The sequence below is a fragment of the Bipolaris sorokiniana genome (assembly GCF_000338995.1).
Source record: "Bipolaris sorokiniana ND90Pr unplaced genomic scaffold COCSAscaffold_4, whole genome shotgun sequence".
In the NCBI taxonomy this organism is placed as follows: domain Eukaryota; kingdom Fungi; phylum Ascomycota; class Dothideomycetes; order Pleosporales; family Pleosporaceae; genus Bipolaris; species Bipolaris sorokiniana.
This window is the reverse complement of record NW_006911898.1, coordinates 78541-86691: the sequence shown is the minus strand read 5'-3', so window position 1 is coordinate 86691 and position 8151 is coordinate 78541. Positions and strand designations below refer to the sequence as shown.

Genomic DNA, 8151 nt, shown 5'->3' with positions numbered 1-8151 from the left:
CTTTTCCGAAGTTAATCCGACTCGCGTGAGTACAGAAATTCCAAACCCAAAGGCTTCGGTCAACAGGAGATCAATGGGATCCTGTCTATGTGAATGTTAGATGTAACGGTGTAAGGTTCCGGATCAACTCCGGAAACACTTGGTTTTGGATGTAGTCTGAACAGACAGCTGCGATATTGTTTGAATGCCGTCACCGGCGGTGGTGAGATTTTTGATATAATGTAACGGCGCAGGCAAGACTACTCGGATCAGTATCGGCGGTAGTGTCACTCAGAGGCATATGGGAGTGCGTGGGACATCAAACGAGCCTTAATTCGAATAGACACCTATAGGCCTTGTACGAAAGGATATCAAAAATCTATCGAGCTACGGTATGGAGAAGGTGGGGTTTTATATCAGCAGATCTGCCCTCGGCTAGTGCGTGCCCATGTTCGGATCCCTTTCGGATGTTAGTTCAGTGTGTACTCGAACCGTTACATAAGCTAGTAGTTTATCTATTCGCGGTATTAGATAAGTATCTTTTTAAGTAATTAAATTTAGCTTATGGTAGTCTATATAGATGCGGAGGTCTCTATTAGGCTTCTAAACATATAGAATAAGGAAGGCGAATAGGTTGTAACTTAAGTTAATATACTCTTTTTAGAGATTTTCTATTATAAAAGTCTTTATAGCTTTTAGCTCTTTAGTACTCTACTTATAGAGAGAACTAAATTAATTTAGAAGGGGTTCTATAAGAACGATCTTATAGTCGTATTGGCGATGTTTTGGTAGCTAATTAGCGGCTATTTTACTAAAAACATCTTGGTACGTATTGTAAGGGGCTGCGCTCTGGGGAGCAATCGCGAGGTATACAAGAGGTTGTATTCGATGAGGAGCTAAGCTCCCAAGCTACGTAGCTGTCTATATACAAGCTGGTTACCCGAGTAACAATCGGACCGGTGAAGTCTAGGTGCACGAGGCAGCTTCTGGGTCCTGCGGCTGTCGTCTGAACGTCGTTCGGGCGGTGCGCAGAGAATCCGGGTGCTCGAGACAGCACCCGGGTTCTGCGAGTAGGCCGAGATTCCATCGAGGAGCTATCCAAAGGGCGTTCAGCCCGTTACAATACCCCCCTCCTTAGGGTAATACCGCATCGCCTCTCCGAAACCCTTCCGGGAGGCGGCCCTCGCTGTCTCGTTTGGTCTCTGTGAACGCTTCCCAACGATCTACTACCTCAGCGTCCTCTAGTAGCTCCGCTGGTTCGAGCGTCGTTCGGTGGAACCCTTTCCACTTCACCTCGTAGTATAGCTTACGCCCTCTTCTACGGCGGCGTACCTCTTCTGCTATAATGTTCTCTACCTCCTATTCGTCTTCTCCGTCTACCTGCAGCGGCTGTGGCTGATAGTCATCCTGAACCTGGTTTGGGAGAGGATCGTTGCTAGCGAGCTTTAATTGGTTGATATGAAAAACAGGGTGCGGTTCTGGCGGCGTGTCTAGTTGAACTGAGTGGCTATCGATTACCTTAACTACTGTGTACTTAGCGTTCTTCTAGTCGAGCTTCTTAGAGCTTCGCCCTGTGCTATACTGCTGATTGAGCTTCAACCATACCTTATTGCCTACTTAGTAGCTCTGTGCCTCTCTCCGAGTCTTATTCGCCTGTCTCTTCTGTTCTTGTTGAGCGACTGCCATTCCTGCTTGGGCTAGTTCTATAGCTTGCTGTAGTTTGACCGCGATCTCTGCTGCTTTCTGCTCGTCCGAAAGCTGTTCGGCTGGTTTCCGCTGTCGTCTTTTATTTTCTAGCTCTAGCTGCAGCGGCTCCACTTCGTGCCCGTGCTGAAGGAAGAATGGTGACATGCCTGTTGACGTTGCGTTTCTGCTATTGATGGTGATCTGGGCCATTGGGCAGAGTCGTGCCTAGTCGTCCTAAGCCTAGTTCGTGAAAGATTGGATATAGGTCTCCTAGACGCTGTTCATTCTTTCTGTGGCGCCATCGGTTTGTAGGTGGTAGGTAGTTGACAGTCTTCGTTTAATCTTTAGAAGCTTATATAGTCTCGCCCACAGGGCGCTTACGAATTAGCTGCCTCTATCGGAGGTTATGGTATCTGGTATCTAGTGGTACGCAACTACTCGCTCGATAAACTTCTGGGCTACTGTCTTAGTCTTTGTGTTCGGAAGAGGTACGAAGATCGCGCTCTTGCTAAGCCGATCGGTAATTACCATCAGGCTAGTTATGCCCTCGCTCTCTGGTAACCCTTTAACGAAATCTATAGAGATCTCCTTCTAGATCCGAGTAGGTATTGGTAGTGGCTTTAGAAGGCCTTGCGTGCCCTCTCTCCAGGACTTACTCCGTCCGCAGGTGTCGCAGTTTCTAACGTATCTTCGGATCGAATTGGTTATGCTTGGCCAGAAGTAGTCCTTTGCGAGTATCTTGTAAGTTAGCTCGCGCCCTGGGTGACTGGTGACTAGTGAGTCGTGGGCGCTGCTAATAATTGCCGTTCGCAACTCGTCGTTGTCTGGCACCTACTTGCGCTCTTGGTAAAACAGGACTCTACCGTCTGCTGAGCAGTCTTTAATTGAGCACTTTAGGTCTAAGTTCGCGGGGAAACGTCGCTCTTGGTCCTCTACTGCCTTCTTCGCTTCTTGGTAGACTCGATCTTGCGTTGCCGCCTCCTTCTAGAGTTCTTCTAGCTCGTTCCGCTGCGTTCTTTCTCCTTTCTCTGGTTCTTCGGAAGGAGACTAGTCTGAACTATCTTTAGTCGGCGGAGGAGTGTCTTCTTCCTGCTGGGATTATGTCTCTAGTACGTCCGACTGGTCTTTAGTCGTGCTAGCTGTCTCTTTTTTTCTTTGTGGTCTCGCGACCATCACTAGAGCTCTGCCGTCCGAGTTCTCCTCGGCTAACTTCTCGTAGTAGGAGTTCGTTGGCTTGAATATTTGCACGAAGCGCTTCTGTAGGCGCTCGTCTTCTGCCTCTATAGGTAGGTCCTGTTCTCTTCTCGAGAGCGCGTCAGCTCTTACATTCTACTTACCCGGCCGATACAGCAGTTCTAGGTTATACCTGCCAAGTAGGAGTGACTATCTTATCTGACGCTCGTTTAGCATACGGGGTTTTATAAAGTACTCTAGGTTCTTATAATTCGTGATCACCTTAAACTTCTCGACCGAACGTAGTTTAGAGTTCTATTCTTCAAGGCATCGTACTACTGCGAGTAACTCCTTGTCGTGGATCTCGTAGTTACACTCGTGCGCGTTATTCTTCCGCGAGAAGAATGCGCATGGTCGTAAGACTCCATCGTCGCCGTACTGCGATAGCACTCCGCCTACCGCGTAGCTACTCGAATCGCACTCGAGTACTGTCTCCCGATCCGGGTCGAACGCCGCCAGCGTTGGCTCTGTGACAAAGATCTCCTTTAGCTTCTTAAAGGCTGACTGCTCTTCGGCTCCCCATTGGAAAGAGACGTCACCCGTGAGCCTCGTGAGGGGTGCGGCTAGCTGTGCGAAGTTCTTAATAAACCTTCGGTAGAAGTTCGCGAATCCTAGGAACGATCTTACTCCCTTTACTGTCCTCGGCGCCTCCCACTCGCGGATTGCGGCTACCTTAGCTAGATCCATGCTTATCCCCTTGCCCGCTTCGATAATAAACCCAAGGTACTTAGTTGTCTTGACTTCAAACTCGCACTTCTTGATATCCACCTGTAGCCCTGCGGCTTGAAGCTTACTGAGTACCCTTCGGACATGCTCTCGATGCTGGCGCAGATCGCCGTTAGTATAGATTAGCACGTCGTCTAGATAGGCTGAGCAGAAGTCATCTAGGTGCTCTCTTAAGGTTCAATTGATATATCGTTGGAAGGTGCTTGGGGAGTTCGCTATACTAAATGGAGTAACTAGCTATTCGAATAGTCCGAACCTCGTTCGGAAGGCCGTCTTCCACTCATCGCCTGGTGCGACGCGGATCTTATAGAAGGCCGCGATAACGTCTAACTTTGTAAACTATTTAGCTTTGCTTAAGCTATTAAGCGTCTCTCGGATAAGCGGTAGTGGATATTGGTTCTTCTTAGTAATCGCATTCAGGGCTTGATAGTTGATACACAATCGGAGCCCTCCTTCCGGCTTCTTCGCGAATAGCACTGGCGTAGCGGCTGGTGAGCTACTTATACGGATGAATCCCTTCTTGAGAAGTGACGTAAGTTCTTTTCGGAGAACTAGGAGCTCTCCGCGCGACATGCTATAGAGGGGTCCCTATAGTGGTTGAGCGTCCTTCGGCTCTAACTTAATCTTGTGGTCCACCCCTGGCCCTCGATGTGGTGGAAGCTTTTCTGCTTGCTTTGGGTTAAAGAGCTCATAGAACTTCTGGTACTGCGTTGGTAGCAGCGCTCGTATGTCCACGGGCTTCTTTGGTTGTAACGCTTTGTCGATATCCGCGATCGACGCGGCGAAGATCTGAACGCTATTCGGAGCGCTCTTGTGTTGGCGAAGTAGCGCTGCGAATGCGGCGGCGTTCACGCGTCGGACTTCTTCTTATAGGGTCCCCTCTGTTGATCGCACTCGAATGCCTTTCGAGTGGATAAAGATGCTCTTCTTCGCGGGGGCTATCGTCACATCGCGGTGATCCATCCACCCCCTTCCTAGGTAGACGTCCTCGCCAGAGGACAAATCCATTACATATGCATAGGCAGACTCTTCGTACCTATGCAGCTTAAACGAGAATCGGGCGACCTCGTTGATCTCTAACAGCTTACCGTTCACTCCCTTAATTATTCGGGTAGGGATCTGAAAGCGCTCTAGACAGTGGCGGTAAGCGAACTTTCTGTTAATTAGTGCGTAGCAGAGACATCCACAATCGATTAGTGCCGTAGCGTTAACTACGTTGTTCATAATTAGATCTATAGTAATTGGCGGGGGACGTATGTGCTTTCGCTGAAATTAACTCCATTCGCTACTTGTCTGCCGATCCATCTTTAGAGGCTCTAAGCCGAGACTCTGGCTTAGAGCTCCTCTTTTCCCGAGTCGCTGTTGGCTAGGTCCTCAGCCTCTTCTGGCTGCTTCCGTTTTTCGCTCTTAGGGAGGGCTCTAGCTCTCTCGACCCGAACGTTGTTTGGACAGTTCCTGGCTAGATAACCTGGCTCTCCACAGCTATAGCAGTCCCGCGGAGGTCGTCTTGGCCTACTCGTCTTCTCTCGTGCTCGATTGACTCTTGAGGGTTCCCAGTCCATCGCTTCTGGGCTATTCTCTCGCCGGGTAGCTTTTGGAGATGCTTGCGCGTGATTATAGGCTACGTTCCGTTAGTTCCTTCTATGCAGTTGGATCCGATACAGGTCGTTGGAAAGCTCGATTGCCTTGTTCATATACTCCTTTAAACTCCTATTCTTAGGGGTATGGAGCATTAGCTTCTAGAGTTCCTCTCCAAGTCCTTCGCTGAACATCTCACGAGCTACTGCTGGACTGAACGTCTGTCGGGACTCTACGCGGAGTTGATTAAACTCCGAGACGTAGTCGCGTATTGGGCGTCGTCCTTGCTTTAGGTGTCGAAGCTTATTCAGAGCTCGCTGCTGCTAGTGGACGTCTTGGAAGTGAGTATCCATATGCTCCCATAGTCCGGCGGTCGTTCGCTCCTTATTCTCAAGCACCCAGGGAAGAAGGACCTGGTTTGCCTTATCCTTCGTTCGGCTAAGCACGTATCGAACCTTCGAGTCCTCCGTTGGGAACATAGCAACGTCGTATTCTAGCTTCCCTTCGCATTCGAACTTCCAGCCTAGGTAGTTCTCACGGGTCCCATCGAAACGTTCTGGGTCTAGGAACTTGTTCTTGCGGGCCGTTAGCTCGGCAGTTGTTGTCAGCGGTAGTGGTGGGGTATTGACTCCTAAGGAGGCTTCCGAGCGTCCTTCGGCTTGGTTCCGTTCGAGTGCCTCTAAACGACTAACTATCGGGCCAAGGAGTCGCATCATCTACTCCATCATCTGAACTATGGCGCTCTGGTCGCTCTTCGGTGAGCTCTTTTGCCTTGGCGGGCTCCTCTCTCCTACCACCGTTGACCGTTTTACAACTGCTTCAATTGTTGGGCCAATCGCTGCCTCTTTCCACCCGTCCTCTCTCAGCATTTGTGTGATCTCACGCAGGATCTCTTCGTCCGAGACTCCTGCCTGGCTCTTAGCGGTAGCGTACGCCGCTAGCTCTTCTACGTTCAAGTTAGGAACGTTAATCTCCATCATACTGTTCTTAGGGGGGTTCTAAGGAAACTTTATCGAGTACCCCCTTATCGTCGCGTGTGGCTTCTGATCGTCTCTTGATCTGCTCGCGCAGTCCCGGACTGCGGCCTACTCCTCGTCGGCGAGGACTGGTAGGGCTTACCTTCGGCTGTCCTTATTACCAGCCGGAATCTAAATAGCGCTCTATCGCTGTTGCGTCGCGTCCCTAGGAAGACTCGCGTCTTGCCGTCTCGCTCGTGGGATCCCGTCTCCGATTGAGAGTAATCGCACGGCCTGCACCTCGTCCGATAGAGGATTAACAGGACTTTCTCACTACAACGTCCGCTTCTAGCTAACTGTACGCTAGGCCCGAGTGGCCTTCAGGTAGTTTATTACGCGACGTTGCGCCTACGGCTCGGCTTTCCAAGACACGGTAGGGCTTCTGACAGGTCCTGGGCGACTCTTTCGCCTACTGTCTCTCACGGCTAAGCTTCCTGCGAAGCTCTGCTCTAGGTGTACTATCTTGCGACGGTCCACCTACTCGCTGCGCTAAGGCCTTTCGTACCTATTACAGCACCAACTCCGTGTTACTAGCTTATGCTAATAGCACGTTCTGAAGCTTAGTCAGAAGACAGTCCGCCTAAGGCTTGTGTCTAATTGGGATCGAATACAAAATGTAAGGGGCTACGCTCTAGGGAGCAATCGCGAGGTATACAAGAGGTTGTATTTGATGAGGAGCTAAGCTCCCAAGCTACGTAGCTGTCTATATACAAGCTGGTTACCCGAGTAACAATCGGACCGGTGAAGTCTAGGTGCACGAGGCAGCTTCTGGGTCCTGCGGCTGTCGTCTAAACGTCGTTCGGGCGGTGCGCAGAGAATCCGGGTGCTCGAGACAGCACCCGGGTTCTGCGAGTAGGCCGAGATTCCATCGAGGAGCTATCCAAAGGGCGTTCAGCCCGTTACACGTATAGTAGTTAGAAGGGAGTCGGTTCTATACTAATTTAGTATTCTTAGGGTCGTCTTATTCTAACCTTTCTTATAAGATTCGGTCTATCTTATAGATACTAGTTGTAAAGAAATTATTTTCCTTCCGTTTTATAGTATAATAGAAAGTATTAGTAGAAATAACTACTATGCGAGATAAGGTAGGTTTTGACGCCGGAGTCTAGGGTAACTCTAGTTTAGGTGGTAAAGGCGGCGGAAGAAGACGTACCTTAGGAATTTTAATAAGTCCTTGAATTTGCTGGACTAGCCCTTATCGCGGGCTGGTTCGTTTACGGTACTTATCTTTTTCCTAAAGAGCGTCTCTACGCTGGATATCTAGTTGCGCATTAGTATTAGAATAGAGTAGTTTTAACTATATAAGGAGAGGGGGGCTAGGATTATAAGTTAGAGAGTATTAAGCTGGCTATATAATTTGGTTCCGAGCGGTATTAAGCTTTAATTAGAATCGTTGTGTTATGGGCGGAGAGGCCTAGCGAACGAGTATGCTTCTACCTATCGTACAGAAGCTAAAAGATAAGAAAAAGAGAAGATAACTAAGTACAGACTTCTCTTATACCTGCTCGCTTCTGATCACGTGTCCGTACAGAAGGTATATCACGTGGTCGAAGATCACGTGATCCTCTTCAGTAGAGATCACGGGCGCAGCCCTTTACAATACTCCCCTCCTCCACTCGTACGGACATGTTTGCGTTTGTTTGTTTTCCTAGGAGCACGCGGCTGCCTAACTTGCGGTGGAGCAGCGGCGTTTGTTTGCTCTAGTGAAGGAGGATTTCCACGAGAGCAAACGCTCCCTCCGTACGATATGTAGAGCTGCCGTCTCTCTCCTTCAGCTTTTTCTTCCTTTGTGTTAAATCAATTTGACTCCACTACTACACAGATTTCTTCTTTTCTTTCTGACCACACTCGTACGATGCCGCCGAAAGCGCAACCACCCCCTCGCGGTGTTTGGGCCAACGCAAACACCAAACAGTTTGCAGTTTGCACTGAC

At 49.4% G+C, this 8151-nt stretch overlaps 1 protein-coding gene across 1 annotated transcript; it reads right to left on the bottom strand.

Moving 5' to 3' along the window:
• Window positions 1–1134: 1134 nt before the first annotated feature.
• COCSADRAFT_353121 (uncharacterized protein) lies at window positions 1135–1877 on the bottom strand (the record flags this gene model as incomplete). Its single annotated transcript, XM_007699481.1, has 1 exon — window positions 1135–1877. A coding segment is annotated over one exon (281 nt), but the record flags the coding sequence as incomplete, so codon positions are not given.
• Window positions 1878–8151: the final 6274 nt, after the last annotated feature.